General features: G+C 45.3%; 1 protein-coding gene across 9 annotated transcripts in view; it reads left to right on the forward strand.

Annotated features, from left to right (window-relative positions):
- Positions 1–13,959, forward strand: part of LOC139264424 (sodium bicarbonate cotransporter 3-like) — a 250,666-nt gene that overhangs the window by 91,689 nt on the left and 145,018 nt on the right. For all 9 annotated transcript variants that reach the window (XM_070880868.1, XM_070880862.1, XM_070880871.1 and 6 more), the window contains exon 3: positions 986–1,135. In XM_070880868.1, coding sequence (XP_070736969.1) covers positions 986–1,135 — 150 coding nt within the window. The remainder of the gene's footprint in view (positions 1–985; positions 1,136–13,959) is intronic.

Genomic DNA, 13,959 nt, shown 5'->3' on the forward strand with positions numbered 1-13,959 from the left:
TTAAATGGAGAGATTACAAAATGCTGCAGTACAGAGGGACCTGGGGGTCCTTGTGCATGAAACACAAAAAGTTAGTCTGCAGGTACAGCAAGTAAATCAAATGCAGTTTTGGCCTTTATTGCAAGGGGGTGGAGTATAAAAGCAGGGAAGTCCTGCTACAACTGTACAGGGTATTGGTAAGGCTACTTCTGGAGTACTGCATACAGTTTTGGTCTCATTTAAGGAGGGATATACTTGCATTGGAGGCAGTTCAGAGAAGGTTCACTAGGTTGATTCCTGATATGAAGGAGTTGACTTATGAAGAAAGGTTGAGCAGATTGGGCCTATACTCATTGGAGTTTAGAAGATTGAAAGGAGATCTTATTGAAACATTTAAAATACTGAGGAGGCTTGTCAAGGTAGATATAAGAGAGGATGTTTCCCCTTGTGGGGGAATCTAGAACTAGGGGCCGTAGTTTCAGAATAAGGGGTCGCCCATTTAGAACCGAGATGAGGAGGAATTTATTTTCTCAGAGGTCATAAATCTGTGGAATTCTCTGCCCCAGAGAGCTGTGGAGGCTGGGTCATTGAATATATTTAAGGTGGAGATAGACAGATTTTTGAGTGGTAAGGGAGTGAAGGGTTAGGGGGAGAGGGTAGGGAAGTGGATCTTATTGAATGGCGGAGCAGGCTCAAGTGGCCAAATGACTTACTCCTGCTCCCATTTCTTATGCTCTGTAAGCTACACCATGGGAAATCGATGAGTAGATTATAAAATGGCCCATATGTTATATGGCCGTCAACATCATCAGTTCAGGGGTAGTTTTATTAGATGTTTGTGCATATTGGAGTCGGCTTAAAAGTATAAGCACTTCGGAAACACATTGTGGGGGAAAAATTACATTTTTGTGTTCTCACTTAATAAACTCCTATTTTTCAAAATCGGTGTTGGCTTCTGATGGTTACAGCAGACATTTTATGATTGTGTATATTTTTTACTTTCCAGGTCATAGGGCTGTATACATTGGGGTTCATGTTCCACTTGGCAGACAAAGCCGAAGGCATCACAGGCATCGCGGACATAAACATCATCATAGAAAAAAGGGAAAAGACAAGGAGTCGGATAAAGATGATGGACGAGAGTCTCCCTCATATGGTAAGAATTGGTAAAAGGTCCAAGAATGCTGCGTCAATGGAAATTAAAATATATACCAGTGGTGGTTGTAATTCTATGCAAAGATTCAAACTTCAGTTTAAATATTTCATGAATTGCATAATGTGTGGAACAAGAATATTTAGAGAGCCATCAGTATGGGACTGCGACAGTTCCTTATCATCCTTCCCCCTCCGCCTGCCCCCCCACCCCCCACCCCCTGCCCCAAGTTTTTCTCTGCCCTCTTGTTGTCTTTCATCATTCTCTTTCTCTCCCCCCGATGTCCCCTCCCTCGATGCTCTCACTCCCCACCCCCCAACGCGTTCTCTTCTCCTCCTCCCCTTACAACACACACTTTCCCCTCCCTCACCCCCCCCCCCCGCCGCCTCGCCGGATATGATGGGAGTCGATTTTATCGCTGCGTCCTTTGCACCACGTGAGGTACCAAGGCACTCAATTTCACCCCCACAGTGTGCAAATAGTGATGGTGAGTTTATTGATGGAGGGGTGGATTAACCCTATAGATTTTGTAGCAGAAAAGGGGACATTAGGTACCATAGGGAAAGCAGTAAACTTAATGTATGTTCATCCTATATGGTGCCAGGTAACATTTGGTAGAGTCAGTAAGCCTGGAATAACTTTCACCCAGTTTTTTGACCCCGTCTTCAGCAATGATGTTTCTTAGTAACCAATGAGGATCACATTTCTGATTGATAATTCACCTTCAAAAAGTGGGGCAGGCTAAATTCAGAATAGGGCAGATCTTTCTACTCATGCATGGCTAAGTGCCAGTAGTAGAACCTTATTTTAGAATACATCTAGTAGCGATGCCCATAGAAGACACTTCACAGCTGATGCCCAATATAAATTTTACTTTCATTTGTGAATGCAGATGTTAATTAAATTTTAATTCTCCCTGCTTTGTAAGGATATAATTTTTTTTAAACTAGAAACTTTTTAACACTATTATTTTAGTATTAATGCTGTTGACTTTTGCTCTGTCTGTAGTCTATTAAGATGTTGGTCATAAAGGTTTCTAAGCCATTCAGTGTATCAATGTTTGTTCAATATGTAGTAGCATCATACGTGGTTCTCCTTCATGATGTCTCCGCAAGATCCTACAAATCCCCTGGGAGGACAGACGCACCAACGTTAGCGTCCTCGACCAGGCTAACATCCCCAGCATTGAAGCACTGACCACACTTGATCAGCTCCGCTGGGCAGGCCACATAGTTCGCATGCCAGACATGAGACTCCCAAAGCAAGCGCTCTACTCGGAACGCCTTCACGGCAAACGAGCCAAAGGTGGGCAGCGGAAACATTACAAGGATACCATCAAAGCTTCCCTGATAAAGTGTAACATCCCACTGACACTTGGGAGTCCCTGGCCAAAGACCGCCCTAAGTGGAGAAAGTGCATCCGGGAGGGTGCTAAGCTCCCTGAGTCTCATCGTCGAGAGCATGCAGAAATCAAGCGCAGGTAGCGGAAAGAGCGTGCGGCAAACCAGTCCCACCCTCCCTTACCCTCAACGACTATCTGTCCCACCTGTGACAGGGACTGTGGGTCTCGGATTGGACTGTTCAGCCACCTAAGAACTCATGTTAAGAGTGGAAGCAAGTCTTCCTCGATTCCGAGGGACTGCCTATGATGATGATGATCCTTGGAGCAGAAGAGGCTAAGAAAACATTTGATAGAGGTGTTCAAAATCCTGAATGGTTTTGATATAGTAAATATCGAGACATTTTTTCCAGTGGCCAAAGGGTTGGTAACCAGAGGGCACAGATTTAAGGTGATTTTGGCAAAAGAACCAGAGGTGACATGAAGAAACATTTTTACATAGTGTGTTGTGATCTGGAATGCACTGACTGAAAGGGTGGTGGAAGCCTCAATAGTAACATTCAAAAGAGAATTGGATAAATACTTAAAGGCAAAAATTTTACAGGGCTATGAGGAAAGAAGAGGGGACTGGGACTAATTCATAGAATAATACAGCGTGGAAGGAGGACATTCAGACCATCGAGTCTGGCTCTTTCGAAGAGCAATCTAGTTAGTCCCACTCCCTGCTCTTGCCCCCAATCATATCCCTGCAATTCTTTTCTCCTTCAAGTATTTATCCAATTCCTTTTTGAAGGCTACAATTGAATCTGTCTCTACTATCAGGTACTGCATTCCAAATCCTAACCACTTGTTGTGTAAAAGTGTTTCCTCATGTAGCCTCTGGTTCTTTTGCCAATTACCTTAAATCTGTGCCCTCTGGTTATTGACCCTTCAGCCATTGGAAACAGTTTCTCTTTATTTACTCTATCTAAACCTCTATCAAGTCTTCTCTTAGCCTCTCTGCTCTAAACTGCTGCTTCTCCAGTCTATTCACATAACTATAATCCTTCATCCCTCGAACCATTCTAGTAAATCTCTCTTGTATCCCCTCCAAAGCCTTCACATCTTTCCCAATGTTCCTCCTGTACCATGTCTCTGCCCACACATTAATCTGCCATATCAACTCTCTCCAATGCGTGGCACTGGGAGTGGTCCAGAGATAACGAATATTTTACTTAAATGTCTGACTGCAGAATCATAAGAACTTAAGAACATAAGAAATAGGAACAGGTCCCTCGAGCCTGCTCCGCCATTTAATGCGATCATGGCTGATCCGATCATGGACTCGGGTCCACTTCCCAGCCGGCTCTCCATAACCCCTTATTTCCTTATCGGTTAGGAAACTGTCTATCTCTGTCTTAAATTTATTCAATAACCTAACTTCCACAGCTCTCTGAGGCAGTGAATTCCACAGATTTACAACTCTCGAAGAAATTCCTCCTCATCTCCGTTTTAATTGGGTGACCCCTTATTCTAAGATTACCCCCCCTAGTTCTAGTCTCCCCTATCAATGGAAACATCCTCTCTGCATCCACCTTGTCAAACCCCCTCATAATCTTATACGTTTCGATAAGATCACACCTCATTATTCTGAATTCCAATGAGTAGAGGCCCAACCTACTCAATCTTTCTTCATAAGTCAACCCCCTCATTTCCGGAATCAACCGAGTGAACCTTCTCTGAACTGCCTCCAAAGCAAGTATATCCTTTCTTAAATATGGAAACCAAAACTGTATGCCCTCGCCAATACACTGTATAACTGTAGCAAGACTTCCCTGCTTTTACATTTCATCCCATTTGCAATAAAGGCCAAGATTCCATTCCTTTCTGATCACCTAGCTGTACCTGCATACTAACCTTTTGTGTTTCATGCACCAGGACCCCCAGGTCCCACTGTACTGCAGTACTTTGCAATTTTTCTCCATTTAAATAATAACTTGCTCTTTGATTCTTTTTTCTCTGCCAAAGTGCATAACCTCACACTTTCCAACATTATACTCCATCTGCCAAATTTTTGCCCACTCACTTAGCCTGTCTATGTCCTTTTGCAGGTTTTTTGTGTCCTCTTCACAAATTGCTTTTCCTCCCATCTTTGTATCGTCAGCAAACTTGGCTACGTTACACTCAATCCCTTCTTCCAAGTCGTTAATATAGATTGTAATTGGTTGGGGTCCCAGTACTGATCCCTGCAGCACCCCACTACTGATTGACAGCCCAAGAATGAACCACTTATCCTGACTGTTTTCTGTACGTTAGCCAATCCTCTATCCATGCTAATATATTACCCCCAACCCCGTGAACTTTTATCTTGTGCAGTAACCTTTTATGTGGCAAATGCCTTCTGGAAGTCCAAATACACCACATCCACTGGTTCCCCCTTATCCACCCTGTTTATTACATCCTCAAAGAATTCCAGCAAATTTGTCAAACATGACTTTCCCCTTCATAAATCCATGCTGACTCTGCTTGACTGAATTATGCTTTTCCAAATGTCCTGCTACTGCTTCTTTAATAATGGACTCCAACATTTTCTCAACCACAGATGTTAGGCTAACTGGTCTATAGTTTCCTGCTTTTTGTCTGCCTCCTTTTTTAAATAGGGGCATTACATTTGCAGTTTTCCAATCTGCTGGGACCTCCCCAGAAACCAGAGAATTTTGGTAAATTATAACCAATGCATCCACTATCCCTGCCGCTACTTCTCTTGGATTTATCCACCTTTAGTCCCATTATCTTACTGAGTACCACCTCCTTAGTGATTGTGATTGTGTTAAGTTCCTCACCCCGCACCCCCCCCATAGCCCCTTGACTATCCACCTTTGGGATATTGTTAGTGTCCTCTACCGTAAAGACTGATACAAAATATTTGTTCAGAGTTTCTGCCATCTCCATGTTCCCCATCACTAATTCCCCGGTCTCATTCTCTAAGGCACCAACATTTACTTTATCCACTCTTTTTTTCCTTTTTATATACCTATAGAAACTCTTGCTATCTGTTTTTATATTTCGTGCTAGTTTACTTTCATAATCTATCTTCCCTTAATCACTTTTTTAGTCATACTTTGCTAGCTTTTAAAAGCTTCCCAATCTTTTGTCCTCCCACTTGTTTTGGCCACTTTGTATGCCCTTGTTTTTAATTGGATACCATCCTTTATTTCTTTAGCTAGCCATGGATAGCTATTATTGTGTATTGCTCTGGTACAATAAATGTATGATAAGTACAATGGTGCACCACAGAGGGCGCTGTGGTGGGAGACCTGAAAGTACCTGCACGAGGCAGTATAAAAGGCTGCCCAACTCACCTGGAGGCCATTCTGGAGCTGTTCAATAAAGGACTAAGGTCACAGCAGTTAGATCAACACCAGACCGTGTGGAGTCAGTGATTTGTATGTTACATACACCACATTGGCGACGAGGAAGCGGACGAACTCCACGCAACCATGGCTACTCTGGGCTCGCTAAAGGATTTTACCGTGGGCAATGATTGGGAGGCCTTTATGGAAAGGCTCGCGTACTACTTCACAGCAAACGACCCGACGGGGAGCACGGACACAATGAGAGATAAGCGTAAGTCGATATTGCTTTCCAGTTGTGGCGATGAGGTTTACTGTCTCGTCAGGGATTTGCTGGCACCCGGGAGCGCCAGGGACAAGTCATATGAGGAGCTGGTCGCACTCATTCGTGACCAGTTGAAACCGAAGGAGAGCATCCTCACGGCCAGATACAAATTTTACCATCACTGCAGACCTGAGGGTCAGGATGTCACCAAATATGCTACGGACCTCAGGAGACTCGCGGCGCCGTGTGATTTTGGGGCACACCTTGACGAGGTGTTGCGGGATGTTTTCGTTGTGGGGATTGGCCACGAGGGCCTCCTTCACAAGCTGCTAGCCATGGAACCCGCAGTCACCCTGACAAAGGCCATCACCATCAGCCGGGCATATATGACCTCGACTTGCAGCACCAAGCAAATGATCCACACAGTCTCGAACCTGGCAGGCACTGTCCACAGGATAGCGCCCACCACGGACAGAACTGCAGAACATGGCTCTGCCCGGGGCAGAGAGCATGGACCTCGGGGTCCTGGAATGCAAGAGTCCGCTGAGGGGGGCCAATCAAGCAGCACCATGCTGGCGCTGCGGAGGAAGCCATGGGGCTCACCGGTGCAGGTTTGCAGAGTACACGTGCAATACCTGCCACGTTAAAGGCCACCTTCAGCGTATGTGTAAAAGAAATCGGACTCACCACATGGCTGAGGAGATGGTGGATGATCCACTGTTCAGCGAGGAGCAGGTAGAAGAAGATGAGGTGTTGGGACTGTATACGTGCACCGATGATTCGCCCCCCAGTGATAATGGAAGTAAAACCTGACGGAGTCCCAGTGAGTATGGCAGTGGATACGGGTCCATCGTTAATGAGTCAGAGAACTTTTGAGAAACTGTGGGACGACCCTAGCTGGTCCCGGTCACGGCAAAGCTGCGAACCTACACCAAGGAACTGATGCCTGTTCTCGGCAGAGCGGATGTGCAGGTATCTCACGGGGGCGAGACGCACGGTTTACCCTTATGGGTCATTGCAGGCGATGGGCCAACGCTCCTCTGCAGAAGATGGATGGGAAAATTCGGTGGGAGCTGGGAAGATTTCACTCCTCCAAAGACTGCTGCTCCCCGGGTCCCCAAAGAGCAGTGCTAACCGAGCTGGAGCTGCAGCCTAAATCCACACACAAGCGACAGCAGCCCAGAACTCCTGACCCCAAGCAATTCTGCAGCCTCAGCCTCCACAGATGAGCAGACCCTGGAAGAACAAAGTTGCAGGTCAGCCTCCACCCTGGAAGAACAAGTATTGCTGAGGTGCAGGCCTATTGCTGGGGTACGGGCCAGTGAGGCGCTGCGGGCGAGAAGCGGGAGGCCCATCGATGGCCGGCAGATCGGGGGGGGCCCACACAGCAGAACAAGCAGGAGATTCGACAAGTGTGGCGATAATGGCGGGAGCGGAGGCTGTGGCGGCGGCGGTTGTGACTCGGGGGAACGCGAGCCAGAGCGGCGGATGCGGCAGCAGGCACGGAGCGACTCACTGGGACTGTGACTGATCGAGTCCAGACTTCTGTAAGATGGCCCATTTTTTTTCTCTCTCTTTTTCCCCTTTCCTGCTTCCTTGTCCCCTCTTCTTTCTTCGCCAGTGAGCCTCGTGGCAACAGAGCTCTGCAGACAAAGGCCAGCAGAACACCTAAGATGGCGGCGCCTCGTGGGAAGCCACCAGATGGCGTCTTAAAAGGGAAATGCTCCCGGGAGTCCTAAAAGGGCCTTACACTATTGGCGGTCCCTACGTAAAGACTTTTGTACGGCAAGAGCGAGTCTAAATGTGTCAGGGATTTATGATAAGTATTAATATTTTAATGCTGGATGGTTACCATGTTTAAAATAATGGATATGAACTGCGAATTACGATAAGAGATTATATCTCAATGCTGAATGGTTACTGTGTTTAAAAAAATTCAGCATTGAAATATAATCTCATCGTAATTCGCAGTTTATATCCATTGCTTTAAACACAGTAACCAATGGATATGAATTACGAAATGTGATGAAAGTTAATATTTCAATGCTGAATGGTCACTGTGCTTGAAATCATGGACATGAATCATGGGACGAGTTGATACACGAGGTTCAAGAAAAAGGAACCTGGATCCATGGGCGAATGTGATTTTCGATTTAGGGAATTCAAGCAACGGCTTTTCGAACTCCGGGGGGGGGGGTACAATAAATGTATGATAAGTACAGTGGTGCACCACAGAGGGCGCTGTGGTAGGAGACCTGAAAGTACCTGCACGAGGCAGTATAAAAGGCTGCCCATCACACCTGGAGGCCACTCTGGAGCTGTTCAATAAAGGACTAAGGTCACAGCAGATAGATCAACACCAGACCGTGTGGAGTCAGTGATTTGTATGTTACATACACCACAGCTGTCTTTTCTTACACCCTTTCCTCCTCACTGGAATATATTTTTCTTGTTGTAAAATATCTCCTTAAATGTATGCCATTGTTCATCAACGGTCCTACACTTAAATCTATTTTCCCAGTCCACTTTAGCCAACTCTGCCCTTATACCTTTGTGGTCTCCTTTATTTAAGCTTGGTACACTGTTTTGAGATCCGACTTTCTCGCCCTCCATCTGAATTTGAAATTTAACCATGCTATGGTCACTCATTCCAAGGGGATCCTTTACTAGCAGATTGTTAATAAATCCTGTCTCCCTCCCTATGTCGTTGGTTCCAACATGGACATCAACTTCTGGCTCTTCCCCTTCCTCCCTGGAATGTTCTGCACCCTATTGGCAATGTCCCTTACCCTAGATCCAGGGAGGCAACACCATATCGGTCGAAGGTAGCATAACTACCTGCCTGTCCCTGACTATCGAATCCCCAATTAGTACTGCATTCCTACATTTTGCTATAGCCCCCCCCCTCCACCCTCCGTGCAGTTCTTTGCCTCAGAAAGCCAGGCACCGGACTGCACCACTTCAGGGTGTCATCACCCTGCCCGGCATTCAATGCTGAATATCTGCTTGAGAGTGCCATGTTCCCAGAGGATTTCTGCATTACCTGCCTCTTCTTACCTTTTCGTATGGCTACCCACTGTTGATTCTGAACAACTCCTTGAACCTGCAATCCAGGATCCACCGGTATAACATGCAATGAATCCAGCTGCCCCTCAAGCTCCGAAACCCTTAGCATGAATTTGAGTTGGATAGCTCTACCAAAGAATCGGCAAAGGCACGATGGACCGAATGGCCTCCTTCTGTGATGTATCATTCTGATTCCAGGAATCAGCCTCCTATTGTGGCACAGCTTATGGTAACAGACGTGCATGTTTGTCACTGCTACCCCATAATAATGTCTAAATATATTTAATTTTCGGATATAAACACTCAATTGTTTGTCCATTTTTGATCTTCCACTAGTATATATGAGTAGCATTTCTTTAAATTCAAAACTTGAAACTTGTGATGTTACAATGGCTCGGCATAATGATTGTAATTTTTTTTTAAAGCTTGAAATAATGTATTTTGCAATTCAGGGTTTATGTTGGATGTTCTAATTATGTTAAGTCATGTACTACCCGAGTGGGCAGTGCATTTTTTAAGGTGTTGTACCAAATGTAGTTGGAGCAATCAACATAACTGACTATAGATCTCTTTTTAGTTGATCATGTTGCATGGAATTACGTGTGTGTGTGTGTGTGTGTAGATTTATTCGGCTAAGAGGAAAGAACAAACTAAACACCAATGAGACTCCATGGATGAATAAAGCCACAAGGGAACAATTGATGAGGAAAGTGGCATACATTAAGTACATAGATAGCAGGGGAGTGCATAATATGGGAGAATACAAAAACATTCGGAGAGAAGTTGTTAGATCTCTCAATTTTCAATGAGATGCGAACTCCGGTGATAGTTTAACATAACTTTATTCTGGCAGCTGCACAAACTGCTGGCTTTCTGCCAGGTCCTTTGTCCTTCTGAAACACATGGCAAAAAATGGCTTTACTTATCCTGGATCAATTTACAATCGTGACCTCACCCCCTTTAACCTTATTGGCTCAATTGATATGTTGTTAGCCCATAATTGGCTCGCTGCCAAAAGTCCTGAAATGTCAAGCCTGAGTTATAGCTCAATGCAATGTGCTAATTCTCACGTAGGCGGGGGTCTGTGTTTTCTCAACTTTGCAGCCTGTTTGAATTCTCTATCAGAAGTTAAAACAAAGTTTCTCTTTGTCTTCCTATCAAGGAACATAAAGCAAAATAGTAAAATATTTTACAGGCACATCAATAACAAAAAAAGGGAAGGTTGGGATGGGAATAAGGCCATTAATCTGAATTAGGGCTTTATTTTAGAATAAGGGGCTGCCCATTTAAAGCAAAGATGAGGAGAAATTTCTTCTTTGAGGGTTGTAAATCTGTGGAATTCGCTGCCTCAGAACTGTGGAAGCTGGGACATAGAATACATTTAAGACAGACAGTTTCTTAAATGATGAGGGGATAAGAGGTTATGGGGAGCGGGTGGGGCAGTGAGCTGAGTCCATGATCAGATCAGCCATGATCTTATTGAATGGCGGAGCAGGCTCGAGGGGCCATATCGCCTACTCCTGTTTCTATTTCTTATGTTCTTATATTATTAAGGAATAGAGGCAATACCACTGGTAACGATCGAGATGGCAGAAATATTAAATAATTATTTTGCTTTGGTATTTACCAGCGAGATGGAACAGGTGGACATGACATTGGATGATGAGATAAATACATTGAAAATAAAAAGAGGGTACATATTAAATAAACTGTTCCAGTACAGCTACAACACTGGCATCTATCTGACAATGTGGAACATTGCCCAGGTATGCCCTGTCCACAAACAGCAGGACAAATCCAATCCGGCCAGTCTACTCTCAATCATCAGCAAAGTGATGGAAGGTGTCATCAACAGTGCAATCAAGTGGCATTTACTTTGCCAATAACCTGCTCACCGATGCCTAGTTTGGGTTCTGCCAGGACTACTCTGCTCCAGACCTCATTACAGCCGTGGTCCAAACATGGACAAAAGAGCTGAATTCCAGAGGCGAGGTGAGAGTGACTGCCCTTGACATCACGGTTGCATTTGACAGTGTGGCGTCACATCAAGACAGCATTTGGCGGAGTGTGGCATCAAGGACCCCTAGTAAAACTGAAGTCAATGGGAATCGGGGAAAACACTCCACTTGCTGGAGTCGCAACCTACACAAAGGAAGATGGTGGCAGTAGTTGGAGGTCAATCATCACAGCCCCAGGACATCGCTGCAGGAGTTCCTCAGGGCAGTGTCCTCGGCCCAATCATCTTCAGCTGCTTCATCAATGACCTTCCCTCCATCATCAGTGGGGACGTTCGCTGATGACTGCACATTCGCAGCTCCTCAGATAATGGAGCAGTCCATGTCCGCACGCAGCAAGACCTGGATGACATTCAGGCTTGGGCGGATAATTGGCAAGTAACATTTGCTCCACACAACTGACTATCTCCAACAAGTGCGAGTCTAATCACCACCCCATGACATTCAGCGGCTTTACCATCGGCAAATCCCCACCATCAACATTCTGGGGGTCACCAGAAATTTAACTGGACCAGCCACATAAATACTGTGGCAACAAGAGCAGGTCAGAGGCTGGGTATTCTGCTGCAAGTGTCTCACCACCTGACTCCCCAAAGCCTTTCCACCATCTACAAGGCACAAGTCAGGACTCCACTCGCCTGGATGAGTGCAGCTCCAACATCACTCAAGAAGCTCGTCACCATCCAGGACCAAGCAACCCGCTTGATTGGCACCCTAGCAACCATTCAACATTCACTCATTCCATCATTAACGTACCGTGGCTGCAGTGTGTACCATCTACAAGATGCACTACAGCAACTCGCAAAGGTTTCTTCGGCAGCTCAAACCCGCGACCTGTACCACCTAGAAGGACAAGAGCAGCAGGCGCATGGGAACACCACCACCTCCACGTTCTCCTCCTCCAAGTCACACACCATCCTGACTTGGAAGTACATCGCCGTTCCTTCATCGTTGCTGGGTCAAAATCCTGGAACTCCCTCCCGAACAGCACTGTGGGAGTACCTTCACCACAGAGACTGCAGCGGTTCAAGAAGGTGGCTCACCACCATCTTCTCGAGCAATTAGGGATGGGCAATAAATGCCAGCAACGCCCAAATCCCATGAACGAATAAAAAAAAAATCAAACTCAAGGAGGATAAAAATCCCTGGTCCGGATGGATTGTATCCATGCATTTTAAAAGAATCTAGTGAAGAGATAGCAGAGGCCTTACTACACATCTTTAATAATTCATCAGAAAAAGGTGCAGAACCAGAGGACTGGTGAATAGCTAATGTAATACCTAAAGTTAAGAAGGGGGATAGAAAATGTCCAGGGAATTATAGACCAGTCAGCTTAACAGCGGTGGTAGGAAAAATATTGGAATCCCGACTAAAGGAGAAAATAGAAAAACATCTAGAAAGCAAAAATATAATAACGAATAGTCAGCATGGATTTCAAAAGGGAAAGTCTTGCTTGACCAACCTCAGGTAACAGAGAGTGTAGACAGTGATAATGCAGTAGATGTAATTTATCTAGATTTTCAAAAGTCCTTCGATAAGGTACCCTATAATAGACTGACGAACAAGATCAGAGAATGCGGAGTCTGTGGATAATTAGCAGAATGAATAGCTAGCTGGCTTCCAGACAGAGAGCATAATGTAGGGGTAAAAGGTAGCTATTCACAGTGGCAGAAGGTGGGTAGAACACACCAATGCATCCTATACTGCTTATGGTTGAACTTTGTACCACGCTAAACATGATTTGGTCCTAGGACACATTCACTTAATATCCCACAACTAATACAGCTGGGGAATAATTAGAAAGGGGATTAACGCCGGGTTTTCTTGGCTAGACAAGTCTGGCTGCAAATCGTTAAGTTACTTTATTTAATTGCAAGTGACCATACAGAGCAACAATTAAAATCAGATTCTCACAGTTTGATCAGTACAACTTGTCTTTGTGTAATAAATAATACATCAGTGGGTAGGTTTCCTTGCCTTAAAATAATTTCTATTCAATGGTCTCCTAACTATCCTGCCACCCTCCATAAACTTGAGCTCATCCAAATCTCTGCTGCCCATATCCTAACTCTCTCTGTCCCATTCACCCATTATCCCTGTGCTTGTTGACCTACATTAGCTCCCTATCCAACAATGTTTCTGGCGGAGGAGTGGCGAGAGATTGTGGCGAAGATGCAACAAATGAGGGTACGGGGCCCAGAAGAACCCAGGGGCAGCACGGGCCTGCGATATTTGTGCGCACTCGGTCCGTGCAGCAGAGCAGGTCTCCAGTCTCCTGGTTAACCCTTGCTACTGGATAAAGGCCTAGCTCTGTCAAGCCCGTGTGGTGGCTGATGTGCAACGATCACCACACGTTTATTAAGAAAAAAAATCCACGCACTGGCATCTTCCACCCTGTCAGTTGGAGTTCAGGACTGGAATATCGGGTCTTTCATTGAAACATCTGTGAACCCATGTGGAAGCATACCATCCTTGTTCAAGGGACCGCCTATGATGATCCACCAATGTCTCGTTTTTAAAATTCTTATCCTAGTGTTCAAATGCCTCCATGGCCTCACCCCATTCTAGCTCTAAGCAGCCCTACAACCCTTGGAGATCTCTGCATTCCTCCAACTCTGGCCTCCTATGCATACCTGACTTCCTTTGCTCCACCATTGGCAATTGTGCCATCAGGCATCTAGGCTCTAAGCTCTGGAATTCCCTCCTTAACTCTCCTCCATGCCATCCCCCTCTCCTCCTTTAAAACGCTCCTTAAAACCTACCTCTTTGACCAAGTGTTTGGTTACCTGTCATAATATCTCCTTTTTTGGC

The sequence above is a fragment of the Pristiophorus japonicus genome, chromosome 5 (assembly GCF_044704955.1).
Source record: "Pristiophorus japonicus isolate sPriJap1 chromosome 5, sPriJap1.hap1, whole genome shotgun sequence".
Classification (NCBI taxonomy): Eukaryota; Metazoa; Chordata; class Chondrichthyes; family Pristiophoridae; genus Pristiophorus; species Pristiophorus japonicus.